General features: G+C 40.3%; 1 protein-coding gene across 2 annotated transcripts; it reads right to left on the bottom strand.

Moving 5' to 3' along the window:
• Positions 1 to 15: 15 nt before the first annotated feature.
• Positions 16 to 13,911, bottom strand: RNF185 (ring finger protein 185). Of its 2 annotated transcripts, none has more exons than XM_008632068.2 (7): positions 13,777 to 13,911; positions 8,588 to 8,817; positions 7,023 to 7,041; positions 6,268 to 6,380; positions 5,690 to 5,744; positions 3,605 to 3,722; positions 16 to 2,502 (listed from the first exon to the last, which is right to left on the bottom strand). In XM_008632068.2, exons 2-7 carry the CDS (start codon positions 8,767 to 8,769, stop codon positions 2,405 to 2,407), a joined length of 585 nt encoding a protein of 194 aa, XP_008630290.1. In that variant the 5' UTR covers positions 8,770 to 8,817; positions 13,777 to 13,911; the 3' UTR covers positions 16 to 2,404. The 2 variants fall into 2 exon arrangements, with proteins under 2 accessions (XP_008630290.1, XP_017587690.1); XM_017732201.1 differs by having other exon boundaries at positions 13,802 to 13,911.
• Between the last annotated feature and the right edge of the window lie 6 nt (positions 13,912 to 13,917).

The raw sequence follows: 13,917 nt of genomic DNA, 5'->3' as shown, positions 1-13,917 counted from the left end.
CGGCGGCGCACTTCGGTAAATGTAAAACCATTTTTTAATTCTAAATCACTTTCACAACAGTGAAAATTAGTGAGGAGGAACGATAACGCACTAGCCGAGCCGTCCGGGCCGTGTGCGGTCGGGTTGCGGGGAAGGGGTACATACAAAAGCACACCAGGGAAAGGGGGAACCAAGCGTTAACACTTTCAGACTATTTCATCCTTGAATTGCCGGAAAATAAGAGCTCTCAGTCATGTTTCTGCAGCCTTCTCTAAATCCACTATCTCTCACTCATAGATGGAACCCCCCGGATCCATTAAAATTCTGTGTTTTAAAATGTATTACTTAAATACGTTTCAGTACCTCTTGAATCTATTGCAGTCATTTCTCTATCCTCTTCATGGGATAAAGGCTTCAAAGGGATACCTTTCTCCTCCCCGCATAACTTCTCAGCATCGAGTTTCTCCATACAAAAAGAAGGAATCAATCTCTTACTATCACATGAACCTTCCCTTCCCATCAGCAGGTGGTGCTGACTGCGCAGGAGACGAACCCAAAGCTGCGACATTGTAGGACAACCAAACAAAAACAGCCTTTCTCCTGGGAAGGGCCCCAGCTGCCAAGTTATGAACTTGAGAAGAACTGTATGCCAAAGTTCAGCTTCTCAGAAGTGTTGCACAACAAAAGTTGAAGCACCACCTCAACTATAAATAGTTGAGCAATAATATATCCTGTCTGATTATCATCGAGTCAGGTATAAATCTGACATGACAAAATACTGCAGAAGCTTTGCAACATTCTACTTGCCAGATGGAATTTTGGAGGTAGGCAAGTTAAACTTCAGTCATCCTCTGTCTTGACACTAAAAGTGAACAGTTTATAATTACATAAATAAACTTCTACAGCAAGTAATTAAAGGTGTCCTGCTCAAGAAACTCTTCCATACACTAAAAAAATCCAAGCTATTGAAACAAAGTTTCTATTAATTGATTTGTTTGTCAGTTTTCTGTCTACTGCCAGGGAAGTAACAACATTCATCTTGCAGGAAATCATTAGGAGCAACCTGATTCAAAATAAAAACAGTAAGAGAAAAAAAAATGGAATTGCCTAGTTGGAGAAATACGAACTGTTCATCTCACTAGGGAATCTCTCGTATCTGTTTCAAAGGAATCTACACAAATACATCAGGAGTACTCTTTAAAGCTGAATACCCAACAGGATTCCAAAGTGCCTACAGAGTGCTCACCTTCTGAAATATCCCCTCAGTGCATTAATGGTTGTGGTCTCCTCCAGCACTTTAAATTAAAATCTTTGGTAGATACTGCAGAGACTCTTGCGCTGTAGCTGTTCTGCTGTGGCACAGGAGAAGATCTTTGTGCACCTGCAGAGAGAAGGTCTTCCAAATGTTCCCTACTGGGCATGTGCTGGCAAAGGCAGGATCTCTTTTCTCCTGTGTAATTTTACAGTATGACAAGTTTAACCTCAAAACTCATGTAAAGATGCCTTTTGTTCCTCTCCCCAAATGAGCTGATCTCAGATCTGTAATAGGATTTTATTTGGAGTACACGACCTTGTGTAGAAAGTCTCAAAGCCTTGGGAAGAATAAATGTCGCTACAGCGATGAGGTTGTGAGGGGATTATCCATGAGTGCAGCCACAGGTGCTGCACAGAGCCCAGGAAGATAACACTGCTTGTCAGTGAGGAACTGGGCTGGGTCCAGCAGCCCCACCTGGCTCCACAGCCAGAGAATCTTCCAGTGTCTGGCTCCAGCATGCTCGGGCTTTAAAAAATTGCAGCATGAATTTGTATCCCTTCTTCTAACAGCCATAAGAACCATCAGGAAGGGTTTTCCATCACACCGGGAAATAACAGCAGGAAAAGAAACCAGTCTCCAGACCTGGTTCCATTTGCATCACGTGCTGTGCCCCAGAGAGTCTCAACAGTGATGCAGATGATTTCCTGGGGAAGGTCGGATGTTGATGAAGACATTAAATAACATCTGCAGCTCTGGCAGATCCATCGTGGTTGCAAAGCAGGAGATACTGGTCATACTGGAGAAGTTTCCTTACCTGCCCAGTCTCCCTTGGGATAACTGCCTGTCCCACAGACCTGGTGTCACTGACTGGCACAGGATTTCAAAGCAGCACTCCCTTTCAGAGTGCAGCTCAACACTAGGCCCGTGGCTTGTGGAAGGAACCTATTGTACAAGGTATCCAAGCTGAAATACACTTTTTAACCAATGTTTTAATTTCCAACTCTGGTGCAAAATGTGAGATTCCTCATTGTGCTGTGGTACCACCAATTCCAGAAGCCCATAGTTAGCTATGGAACCAGACACCAAGATGTTTAAAATGGGATGGGGATGCAGTTTGTAACTGTTTCAGTGGCCTTGTTGGTCATGAATATATAGAATAATGGAAAAGACTTATGCAATCAACAGCCAGAACATTATCACCAGTGCCACAAACAGGAAAAGGCGGGAAAGGAACTGCTCATCCACATATTGAGGAGTCCCTGGAACAGCTGGAAAACAGGAAGTAAAAAAAACGAACAACAGTTCAGTTCCTTCCTCTTCTCTGGGATTGTGTATATTTTGAATATAGTATATTCATACATTGAAAAATATGCAAAGAATCTCCTTGGTGAGAAAGTTGCTATTTCCTACCCTCAGCCTGGCTAGCTGCATGGGAAGATGACAAGGAAGGTAAGTGTCAGGTCTCTGAAGCAGGACTCCTTAGCTCAGTCCCACCCCCAACAGATTTTCAGGGGACACTGAACTATTGTTAATAGGGAAGATAATTTGACCCAAGGACAGCACAGGACCATGGCAACACTGGTGTGACATGTGAAGAATGAATTTGCTCCTCATAATTCCTGTGCCATATGGTCAGGCATAACCTTTCACAGAGTAAGTTCAGAAAACCCTGGGCAGTCGGTGCTCTTGTTCAAAACAGATTCAGTTTGTCTACAGTGAAGATGGGGAGGACGTTCTCTAGGGATTGCTTAATTGTTAGAGAGCAAGGTCACCACTTGGAGTAACCCAACTGCTTTTCGTTAATCAAAAATGTGAAGTAATTTCACTGGAATGTTACTTCTTGTGGAATACGGATGATGGTCTCAGAGACAAATTTCAGAAAAATTAACAACCTTTGCATTCATTATTTTGCGGTACAGAGCACCAGTTGAAATTTTTCTGTCTCATCTTTCAGGAAATGGTCCCTTCCTGCTGTTTTTAAAATCTGGGTCTCCTTCATACACCCCTAGTGATTCCTTTTTATCATTATTATTAGAAAGTCTAGTCCAATTTGTCTCGTTTTTCAGAAGGAGTCTGCTGGTGTACCAGAGGAGACATCTGAATTAAAGGAGAGTAGTCTCCAGTGCCACTGTTTCTCTCCAGAGTCACAGGTCTCCCAGGAGCGCCTTCAGGAAACTATATGGAAGTGACAAACTTGCTTCCTTTATAAGCCTGTGTACAAAACGTGTCAGCCACAGACCATGTTCTCTACTGAGTGTTTGCTCTATTTTGTGTTTCTATTGACAACAATGCTAACCTGTCATTTAGCAGGTTATTTAAGAGTTTGTAAAATGTGTGTTTATGACAGGACAGGAGAAGGCTCTGTGGTACCTGGAGGAGGTCGCCCATCATTTATGTTGAAGGCTGTTGCAAATATACCAAAGGGAAATGCCCCAATTCCAAATGACATCTGGAAGCCACCATCGCCAAACCCAAAGCCCTGGAATCCCTGCAGAGAACAAAGAACAGAAGACAAAAAAGGTACCAATCACTTAAACCCTATTTCAGAGTATTTTGTGGAAGTGCAGACACTTCCTCTCACTGGTTTTCCTATGGCTAAAGGAGGGCCCTGCTGTCTGGCAACTTTCTATCTTGACACACTTTTGTAAATATTCCCTTAGTTCTCCTGGGTTTAAAATGTAAATTTGCCAAGCAACACAAAGGTTTGAGAAGATGAAAACTAGCAACTGCAGTTCTTGTTTGAGGGACACAAATTAACAAAAGTGTTTCTGTAACCTTTCTCAACCTAAAGTAGTAGATATCTGCCAATATATCAAAATCAACAGAAAGAATTCTATTCAGAATGTCTTAACAATGTATTGCGTGCTAACGGCTGTTAGCCATGTAACTAAAAATGTACTTTAAAATAATCTAAATTGATTTTTGTGATACATGTGCATCATTTAAACACTCAGTGAAATGATAAATTGCCAGTGGGATGCATAGAGCATTTGAAGAAAAAGCACCCAAAAAAATTTACCAGGGGGACTCAGATTAAGGTGGCAAAATCACCTGGGGCAGGAATGCAAGACATAAGGAAAGGAGGAAAAGAGGAAGTTACAATGCAATAACACTGACCCCATGGGATCCAGACTAAAATACCACATCAAGTCAAAAGATAAGTCTTCTGAATCGAGATGAATCCTGCTCTGCAGAAGCAGTGTGCTGTTTGAGAACTGACCGTGTGTGTGTGAATCTAAGGGCTTGTGCCATGTCTAAGAGCTGTGGAGAGCCCACAGTTCTGTAATGCAGTGATCTGTCCTCTCAGAATTAAAACAGTGATACCAGCTATGAAAGACCCTCTGGTTTATCGCCACCAACAATTGGGAGGACAAAGATGATTTTACACATATAATAAAAGTCAAACATTTCTGGGTTGAGCCTTGATTTGAGGAGTTGGTCTTTTGATTATTCTCAAGCATTTTGCCACTAACTCTGAGGGACAGCAAAGCTCTCTGTGTGGCAGGTACCAGGTTCTGTAGAGAAGAGGGGAGCAGCATCACTACTGTCCTGCCTTCATACCCCATCCCTCTGATTTACAGCAGCACCAGCTGAAAAGTTCAAACAAGGTACAGGAGCTGCTTTAATAAGGCAGCAGTGCCCTAGTGAAAGAGAACAGCTGAGCTCCCAATACATTCAATACAGAAATGCACCTTAATCACACCCAGCACAGTTGTTTGCTTGAAGCATGAGGGAGACAATCCTCTCCAAGGACCCCAAACTGAGTTACACAGAAATGTGCCATTGTTTCATCAGGTCATGCTCACTGCCATCGTGCTGAAGAACACTGGGGTCCTACCACCTACTCCCATGTCTGCTCCATCTGTGCCAGCTGCTGTTTACATTCACCCTATGTAATCTCCTCAACAAAACCACAGATCCCTCTTCAAGTTAACATGTATCCAATAGACATCAACTTTCTCTTGCTTTTAATGCCACGGTACAGTAACATCCCATAGAAATGAGAGAAGCAGATGTCAGTGTAAAAAAACCTAAATTCATACATGGATTACGTATTTCAATGACACGTATATTTTGACAGAAATACCCTTCCACAAAGAATTTTCAAAGCAAAGTGTTCCTTGTATTTAAACATGGAGAACATGTCAAGTATGTTCTCCATGTTTAAATACTCAAGTATGAAGAGCATTTCCAGTGATACCACACTGGTTTGTGTTCATGAAGCATGAGCCAAGCTGGCCTGTTCTTTGGGATGCTAAAGAGTACCATAGGAATGGAGCTTTCTGCCACACCACAGCTATCAATGATTCACGAACAACCGACTGAGGAAGAGCAGGATGTATAAGCTGCAGTATCCTCATGCAGGATCTCTCACACGCATTATGTTGTCGAGGATGAATAAAAACCACTATCAATAAAAACAACTAAACCGCTTGAGCTTGTTCGAACACTTACCCCTCTGTTCTCTGGTTCAGGTCTCTGTCCTTGGGGTCGTGGTGGAGTTTTCTCTCTGCAGGAAGTTGTGAAATTAGCTCAAGTGCAAGGACATGTGACAACAGTATCTGCAGTAGCCTGGCTAATAATGCAGAACAACCATAAAACAGTCTCCTGGGGCCATCCAGCAGAGCTGGAGCAGTGTGTGAGAGAGCCAACCATGCAGCTTTGGACCTTCAGCTGCACATCACTGAATTAATGCTGCACTTTTGAATAACAAAAGCCCATTGCAAAGGCTAAAAACTGAGGACATGAACATTTAATATAAGCTTCTCCAGTCAGATAACAATCATTGCAACCTGCCACTTGTAACTGATAATTAACACTTGATTTAAATTGAAATGAACTGCCAGTTGAACAAGAAATGTGTGCAAATGCAGGCCCTGGAAAAGCCAGAAATATTTGGTAGAAATATCAGATCTATGTCTTTTGACAAAATATTTAAAACTGTGAATTCAACACTTTAACAGTTTAATCTTAAGACCCTAAAGTTTCATCTTTAATTTTCAAATAAAAATAGTTGCATTTAGGTTTCTTACCTGGGGTCCTGTTGCCCAGTGCTACCTCTTCCATAGAGAGGAATAACTTTATCTCGACTGATTCCTGCTTTGCATACAGGACACACTTGTCTGTTTGGCCTGGTCTCTAGCCACTAAAAGAAAAGAAATTATAAGAAAACTAGTAAAATACCACGAAAACAACTATGCAAACCTCACTTGCAGCCAGGCAGAAAGACTTCAGCAATTTCTCACAAAGGTCTGGAACGAAATATTTTAGTAAGTGCCAAGTGCTCCCCAAAGTGGAGTTGGCATTCTGGCTGTTGTTCTGGCAGGATCAACCTGCTAATGTGTACGTATTCAGATCTGCACTGGAGTAAAATAAGAAATAAAGAGTACCAGTAGTCCTGCATAGGCCAAGGGTTAGTGCAGATACTCTCCTATCATCCACCTTTTCTATAATGGTACCACAATGTAAAACAGTACATATGCAAAGAGAAGTACACTCAGCACTTAAAACTGCAAACTAAACCCTGCAAGCTCCAACAGTAATTGTACCAGTGGAATTACTCAGGGTTTAAGAAACTCAAAAGTGGGAGGCAAGTGGAAGAGAATTTAAGTTTTCTTGTTGCTCAAAGAGCAGACTGCAAGGTGTTGCACATGAAGCTGCATGAACAGGTTGTGCTTGCCCTGGAGAGAAAAGCACACTTGAAAAGAAGGGGATACTCCAGAGAACCAAGGGCTTTATTGAGCAATAGCAGCTGATGAAAGACAAAGTAAAAGGAAACCTGTCTTACCTGATGTAAACAAGGCCAACTGTGAGCATTCCCAGGACAATTTGTTCACAGAGCAGAAAAAAAAGAGGAAAATAGCATTAGTTACTGAACTTGATATGACAAATGTGCAGTGTACAGGGATAGTGCAGCTTGGTGACAACGGACTCCTGGAATCCAGCTGGGCCAGTTCTACAGCCTCCCATTATTTTTGAAAGCACAGCCCAAGACTGATCTCCACTGGTTTTTTTTCAGGTTACACAATTTAAATTGCTAATATGGTTCTGTGCATCTCCCATTCCTGGGTCCTCATCCATACCAAAGGCCCAGACAGAGGCTGCATTAATCTTAGGGTTTATTGTACAAATTTTCTCTTCTGATACCATGAAAAGATATCCCTGAGCCAAGATGCAAGTAAGCAAGACGTCAGTAATGAGACTTTAGGATCTTAAAAGATTGAGCTGGAACATCAGCCACATTCACAGAATCATGGAATAACTCGGGCTGGAGGGTACCTCAGGTAGCCTCTAGTCCAACCTTATGCTCAGAGCAGGGTCAGCTATTGTGATCAGACTCAGTCGCTCAGGGCAGAGAAATTCCCATTATACAGATTAAATTACTATGGCAAATTAAAAAAAAGGTCAAAGACAAGCAAGCTACAAGATAAAACTGCTAATAAGCCATCTGCTTTCAAAATGGTCTCAACAACACCATTCAGACAAGACACCTGGTATTTTCAAGGTTCCATTCTTCCAAATCCTTTTGTGCAATAATTTAATCTTATTTTATCTTAACAAGCCCTCAGCCAGTAATTTTCCATCTCCTCAAATAAAAATCTGGATTTTCAGATGTTATGTATGTTTACACAGGAGAAAAGCACTTTCAGGCCTCATTTTATTAAAGATTTAGCCCACTGTGTAAAATAAACCCCAACCCCCCCGACATTTGGCCATGTCAATCTTTAACTTCTTAATATTCAAGAAAGGTTATATTCAAACCAGGTTACTCATATCAGAAATGATGCACATGTATTATGTCTGTGCTGTACATTATTTCCAAGTCAAATTAAAGAACTGAAAAGTTCCTAGCACAAGTGCAATATCATGGGAAAAGAGAAATAGCCCACATATAAAAGCTTATTGCCTATTTTTTTCTTTTTTTATGGTTTCAAAGGAAAAAAAGAGCAAGCTTGTAGAAGAAACTACAGTTTGGCCTTCAGAACCTAGATTCATATCCAGGTTTAGGTATGTAGAGGTTAGAAAGGAATTTAGGTCTAAAGAAGATATCTATGCTAGGCCAGACAGGACAAATAAAATAACACACGTAAACAAACAGTATCAATGAGCACTGAACTGTCTGTGTGGGGCTGCTTGTTTGTTTGCTTTTACACAATAATCCAGAAGTACAGAGAGTTTAAGACACAGGAAACCTGCTCCCTGGAACACAAGCAAAGAAAAACAGCTGAGGAGCAAATCCAAGCTTCTCCTAAACCAAACCCATGGTCCCTCCTCTAGAATTATAAGCATCACTGGTTTTTATGGGATCCGATAGATGGTGTTCTGGCTGATGTGTGGGGCTGGAGCACTTACCAGAAGAGGTGCCCACACAAGCTGATAACTGCATCCTTGGCAGTATCCAAACAGATGTTACATTCAAAAGTGTTGTCCTGATTAGTGTTGTCCCCAGAACCATTACTGCTACTGCTGCCACTGGTCCCTCCAGTACTGGAGTTCTTTGTTGATGCAGAAGTCGTGGGTCCTTTGCTTGCCATCCTCAAGAACTACCCAGACAAGGTCAAGAAAATTTTCCTGTTGGAATCCTAGCAGTGAGAAAGGGAAAAAAACAAACAAACCCAAAAAACTTCTTGGCATTTTAACACCGCATTCTGGTCCCATTCCAAACTGGTAGTGATTTATCTAAGAAGCTCTTGAATCCTGTTGTTGATGGTTTTAGTTTAACGTAGCCAAGGGGGATCTTTTTTTAGAAACTAAGCTACTTTACAGTCCCATAGTATGACCTGGCTGATGTGTGACCTGTATTTTACTGTTACTGATAAACATCCACAGCCAAAACAACCCCCCTGCATTTTCTCATAAATGCCATTTGCTGTAAGGAGAATGAGCTCACCTAGTTATATATGCTCTTCCAAATTCAACACAGCTTATAACTGACAGTGTAGTCTGAAGCAGAATTTAATAATGAATTCACAGTTTGAACAGACTGACAATGCAGAGTTTTAAGTTCAGTGTTCATTCGTTTGGAATATTAATGATAATAACGGCAAGCAAAGGCGGCTTAGAACTTGAATTGTCTTCTGAGCAGTATATTGCTGCTATCACAGCAGTGTTGATAATGACTATCAAACATTCCTAGTACTTCCAAACATTTCTAATCTAGTAGTAAGGTAGTAATGCAGAAGTATTAAAAATTTTACCTTAATATGCTTTAATTTTTTTTCCATGCTTTCACCTCTCATTAACATAATCATATTTACCAAAGAACAGCATTTATTTTATTTCAGTAGCAACAACCTCTACAGCATAATTCCTTGATATGTGAATTCCACAGTACCTAAAGCTTTGAGACTCAGCACAAAGCATTAACATTTCCAGAAACACTTTTACCACTACAAGATTTTTAATCCAAGAACTAAGAGAGTTTCAGTAGCTACAGAAATTAATTCACTAAAACAAAAATGTTTAAAATATTCCACTGTGCTTTTCATTAAACTCTGCTATCATGTTGATGCTGCAGGAACAGGAATACTTAGATAAAGCCGTGAGAAACAAACAGGTGATTATCTGAATGTTCTGCATGTGTACAAACAGTGAAGCATTTTCAAAGGGCAACCTGAATTTTTCAGAAGGTTATTTCTTTGCAAACTTACCCCCCAAGCATTAAAGGCTTTTCTTAGTGTTGCCTCTTTGTAGCAGAGCTGCAGCACAGGTGCAGGGCAGCAAACTAAAGCCTCAGGATCTTCAGCTGTTATTGCCAACAGCTTTTTTCATACAATACAATTCCACTGCACAGTCAGGAAAGCATCACACTCAAGCCTTGTAAAGTATTGCAGCAAAGACTCAGTTACAGTAGGTAAAATCTATTTCTGCAGAGCTTTTTCACTCAGTTACATCATTTTGCACAGTGTCCCAGAAGGGCAGATTTGTATTCACAGATGCTGCACTTCAACATACACTGCTTTCAGCAGTGCTGACTCTCAGCATTTCACACCATGACTCCATTTACACTCAGTTCATTGTACAAAATTAAAATCCATGTTAGATCAAGGCAGATGGAAATGCTGCCAACCCATAAACTATAAGCCAAAGACACTTGGATTTTACACACATCCTTACAACCAGAATCTTCAGCCTGTCTTGCTCAGTAGTTTAAGTGAAAACTTATCAACTTGGACCTATATATATTATTATAAAAATTGAGAAAACCTCCTTAAAACTAAGGAGTCCAACACACTGTAAAAAATAGAGCATCCCTTTATGGAATGGTCACAAGAAACATCTGGCTCATATCTTGACATATAAAACAATGAAAGGATGTGTACAAGAGGCAAATAAATAAATTCTGTGTCCCTAATACCAATGTGGAAAAAAAGTTCCTTTTTCCAAATTAAGTTCCATATATTAACACAATGAATCTGGAGACCTGTCAAAAAGATAAAACCTGTATCTCCACAAAAACTTACTGAAAAAACCCCCTCAGTTTTTAGTAACTACAATGAATAAATAAAATGTTATGAAGAAGGATGACAGAGAAATATCAGAAATGAAATGGAAACAAGATGGCTGAGATAGAAGAAAGATTAAAATTACATAATGCAACAGGCACTGAATCTCCTCTTCTAGAAGAGGGTCATTCCTTAATCCGTACTGGGGACCCTCCCCTAAGTAGTTTTACATGGGCTGATGAGGCCCAGTGACCTATTAGGATATAACCAATTTAAAATATCAAAAATATAGCAAAACACAACAGTAAAAATAATAAATTTTATTCTGAAAAGCCTTCTCAAACATTTGTTCTTGTCCCTGGAATATCATTTAACATAACTGAGTCTGTAACAAGTGCTGCTGGACTCTGTACATCTGCACATATACAAAGAAGCAAACATGAAACAACTTCCAGTGGCTAAATTTACATTTGATAATCATACATTGTGTTGCTTTTGAGTGTACTCTGAATCCTAAAGTATGAATTCAACTGCAAATGGAACTTGTTCTGAGTGTAGAATGAGCCCAAAATTGAACAGTCACTCAAACTACTTAAACTCTGAGACAAAACTCTCTAGGGAAAAAAACCCAACAAACCATAAGAAAATCACAAACTAAAAAAAACAACAACTAACACAACAGGTCAAACTAATCCCATTTTCATGTCACCTTAGAGTTTGGGAGGAAGACTGTGAGTACACTGGGGTAGAACATGACTTCTGGGGTTAAGTAAACGCAATCGAGGGATGCCAGTCAAGGTTTGCCACATCCTTGTCCTTTATATCAGGTCTCCAAATCAACCCTAGAGGGATGATGGGCAGCAAACAAAACAAGGGAAAGGGTACAAAAATCAGCTGACACCTAACTGCAGGGATTCAGAGATCTTGTCTTTTTCTTACTTCTTTGCTCTCTACATAATTACAGGAAAACAGTATCTTTGTTTCATAAAAGCCATCTAGATTAGCTGTTTATTTCCTTTAAACTACGATCCCTATGTTACATCCCAACAGGTTGTTCTGAAAATGACTGACATTTACTGCATCCAAGAATCAAGAGTGGCAGCAGATAAATGGTTAAGGAGCAAGGAACTCATTTGCAAGTAGGCTTCCTAAATAAATACAGAAATCTGGTGGAGCGTGAACACATGGAAGTGGAAATACATGAGAGGGTGAAGCTCTAAAAGGCAGACTGGGACCTGAATGTGTCATGATAGCAGAGAGCACAGGAGGTCCACGACAGAAGTAAGTGCAGGGGACTAGGGATGTCCATGTGCTCGGTGTAAATACTGGGTATAGATCTCTCTAACAGCCAGTAAGAAAGACATTTTCCTCTAATACTTTAAAAACCTAATCTATAAATCTACTGGGAGCAACTGCACACCAGGAGAGCACAAGCTGAGTGGCTACTGTCAAAGATCACACTTTTGAACTCAGCAAATGACAATGACAGCATTTGCCAAAGTACACTGGTCCAATCCTAAAAATACAGGAAAAACACTACAAGGCAGACTAGAAGAGTTTTCACCGTAAGTTAAAGTACACAAAAAAAATCTGCTGGAAACAGCAGGTGAACATTAATTCAACCTGAGAAAGGCAGAGAGGGAATATTAATTAGAAGCTAATGTCACCTATACAAAACAGTCCTGGAATACATGTTCACAGCATGATGTTAGGATGGCTCAAATATTTAATTTTTTTCATGAACAACGAGAAAAAGTTCTGGTGAGGATATAGAAGTCTGGCTAGCTTATTAACAAAACCCAAAGTTTGTTCCTTTTTACCGTAACGATGAAATACAAAAAACAGCATTTTTGGATGCAAATTCCACTGGAAAGACCCTTTTTCATATGTCTTTCCTAATGAATCTTATTTTAGCTGAGATTACTGAAATTGAAATAATCCAAATCTAGTTTGTTTACAAAACAAGTTCTGATTTAGTCCCTGAACCTTCTGCAGTTTAAATCAAAAATACTTGTCCATGTATTTTTCTTATCACTAAGGTGACAGTGTCATTTTCTGACACTTAAAAAATTTTAGAAAATGAATATTAACATCAAAAATTCTATCTAAATCTAAAACTACTACTCAGAGTTTATATTAATATGCCGACTCATAAGTTTAACAACAAACTGATACTTAACATACTACAATTGCCTGGGTTTCAAGTACAACAACCAAGTAACCTTAGCTGAAAATTGCTGACAGTGCCTAGAAGAACGTGCAGTGACTTCTTGACAGTCAATTTAGGTATTCTTAACAAACGCATGACTGTCCTGCTGTTAATCATTAAATACGTATTTATCTCTCACTACCTTTTTACTCTTTTCTGTCCCCCAAACATGTTACAGTTTAACTCCTTGGAAACATTTCTCGAGTTCATCTTTTCACTTCCTGTAACCTATACAGCGTTAGGCACCTGCTTTTTAACATTACGATAAGGTGGTCCCAAAACATGAATTCATATGATCACTTGCTCTCGCAAAACCAGGCATTTCCCTTCCAGTCCAACGTGCCCTTGCTTGGCCTCGTTTCATTAACTGGGATTCTGCAATGCACATCTGTGTTATAGTCAGTGCTTCCAGGGTAAGAGCCCAGCAGAAGGGCTGTTTCAGGAACACTAAGGAGTCCACGTACCTTGCAAATGCAAACAGTAAAAACGCTTAGGTGATTAAAGTAATTACTTTTTTATCCATTCCATAAAGGTTTAATATAGACGCCAAGAAAAATCTTTCAACAAAGATTTTATCCTCTTACCTCACAAAGTCCAAAAGAAAGAAAACCAAACACGCAAAAAAGCCAACAAATAAACAAACAAAAAACCAAAACAACAAACAAACACACCAAAGAGAACTGCTATAACCAGCTGGGTAACGCTGCCCGAGCGTTCTCCTGGTCTGCAGTGCCGCGTGAGACAGACACGTCTGGCTAACCCAGGTTAGCAGCAAAACGTGAAAATATCAAATACAACAGTTATTATTTACAACAGAGGAGATTTAAGGCGCAACAAGCGAGTCTTAATATATGAATAATTCTCAAAATGTAAGTAATGTCATATACCAGCAGCTGACGCCTCGCGACATACCCAGAGCCAGACCCATGTATCGCGACAGAGGCGCCGCTCTCGGCAGCGGGTGCGGCCCTGCACAGAGCAACACCGAGCACCTACGGCCCCTAGGACGGGGCTTTCGGAGGGAAAAC

The sequence above is a fragment of the Corvus brachyrhynchos genome, unplaced genomic scaffold, assembly GCF_000691975.1.
Source record: "Corvus brachyrhynchos isolate BGI_N302 unplaced genomic scaffold, ASM69197v1 scaffold864, whole genome shotgun sequence".
Lineage (NCBI taxonomy): Eukaryota > Metazoa > Chordata > Aves > Passeriformes > Corvidae > Corvus > Corvus brachyrhynchos.
Note: the sequence above shows the minus strand (reverse complement) of the source record. Positions and strands in the feature narration are given on the sequence as shown.

Coding starts and splice junctions, on each gene's coding strand:
- RNF185 (XM_008632068.2), bottom strand. CDS start 8,769: ATGGCAAGCAAAGGACCCACGACTTCTGCATCAACAAAGAACTCCAGT. Junction 5,745..6,267: donor ACTGGGCAACAGGACCCCAG/GTAAGAAACCTA, acceptor AACTTCCTGCAG/AGAGAAAACTCCACCACGAC. Junction 2,503..3,604: donor TGATGGGCGACCTCCTCCAG/GTACCACAGAGC, acceptor CCTGTTTTCCAG/CTGTTCCAGGGACTCCTCAA.